General features: G+C 39.2%; 1 protein-coding gene across 1 annotated transcript; it reads right to left on the reverse strand.

Moving 5' to 3' along the window:
• Nucleotides 1-295: 295 nt before the first annotated feature.
• LOC133697999 (uncharacterized) lies at nt 296-1,289 on the reverse strand. Its single transcript, XM_062120853.1, has 2 exons — nt 1,086-1,289; nt 296-987 (listed from the first exon to the last, which is right to left on the reverse strand). Exons 1-2 carry the CDS (start codon nt 1,170-1,172, stop codon nt 502-504), a joined length of 573 nt encoding a protein of 190 aa, XP_061976837.1. The 5' UTR covers nt 1,173-1,289; the 3' UTR covers nt 296-501.

The raw sequence follows: 1,289 nt of genomic DNA on the forward strand, positions 1-1,289 counted from the left end.
ATTCACAAGATGGCAGCAGTCAATGAATGAGCACTTAATCACGAGAGAGTCTCAGCGCAGTGCTAAACCTTTGGGATCAGAAATACCAATACATAAACAGTAGTTAACTCAGAAAAAGTGCAAGTGTCAACAATTCAGAAGGGAAAGAAAATACCCCAAAGGGAAACGATGACTTAAAGCACGTTCTGTTACCAAACCATGCCGGCCGTAGTGCCCGTTTCCGTTTTGTTTAAGCTTTTCAACCTGCTTTTTAAGCAAAAAGTAGCTGAGAAGCTTTAAACAAACAGGCTTTAAATAGTCAAACAACTGGGTTTCTTCATTAGTTGCAGAAATCAATAAAGGGAGGGGAGCAACAAACACTCATGAAAAAGAAAAGGGATCAAACACCTTTGCAGTTTGCACTAGCTGAAAAGATGACAACAAGAATATAAAACTAAAAGACCCAACAAGTAATTAGTCACTAAACAGACCCGATAATACAATACTAGAGGAAGTTTTATTTTAAGTGACCAAATATATTGGCTTAGCAGGAGTAGTAGAACTCCTCTGCTGTTGCTGCTCCATGTTAAGCTCCCTCAGGCTCAAATAAGGTATCTCCATATCACCTTTTCTTGCAGGAGTCAAGGTTCCAGCTAGAGGCCCTGAAGACGGTCTGCTAGTGGACCTGGAAGGAGTACTTGACCCACTTAAACTATCAATTAAATAAACAGAACCTGAGATTGAAGCACTGAAAGCTCTAGCCCTTGCTTCGTGCACATCTTCTTCATGATCAAGATAGTAATCTTTGTGATTACTGTGGATACACTTCCATTTAAAGAACAACATTGCGTTTCTCCACCATTTCTTCTTCTTCTTGTTGGCTTTGTGGACCTTTCTACTTGCAGACTCTTCATTTGATATGGGCTTTCGGAGCTTGAAGTGTAAGGAGTCAACGGAAAACCTTGATGTTATTGTCTTTCTCTTGCGATTTCTTGCTTCCTCCGACAACTTATTTATATGAAAATTAAAAAGAAAATGTGGTCACTTCAAAACATCAAATAATTAAGAGTATATATAAAGGACTGATCATAAAGATTGAAACAAACCTGAAAGTAATCAATTTGTGGGTCAAAGCCATAGTCGCTGAAGTGTTGAGGTTCTGGCATGGGAAAAACTGGGGACTTGTTTGACATTTTTGCTTTGTGGTAGCTCCAAAGCGAAGGACTTTTAATTGTGGGTTTGCTTTATAGGAGAGGAGGGGTCAATTAATTGCTTTAGCAAGAATATCGTCGTGACTTCATACTCGTGAG

This window comes from Populus nigra, chromosome 6 (genome assembly GCF_951802175.1).
Source record: "Populus nigra chromosome 6, ddPopNigr1.1, whole genome shotgun sequence".
NCBI lineage: Eukaryota > Viridiplantae > Streptophyta > Magnoliopsida > Malpighiales > Salicaceae > Populus > Populus nigra.

What these genes read in the sequence shown, in the direction of transcription:
- LOC133697999 (XM_062120853.1), bottom strand. Translation starts at nt 1,172, where the DNA reads ATGTCAAACAAGTCCCCAGTTTTTCCCATGCCAGAACCTCAACACTTC. An exon ending in CACAAATTGATTACTTTCAG is followed by an intron (nt 988 to 1,085) that starts GTTTGTTTCAAT and finishes CATATAAATAAG; the next exon opens with TTGTCGGAGGAAGCAAGAAA.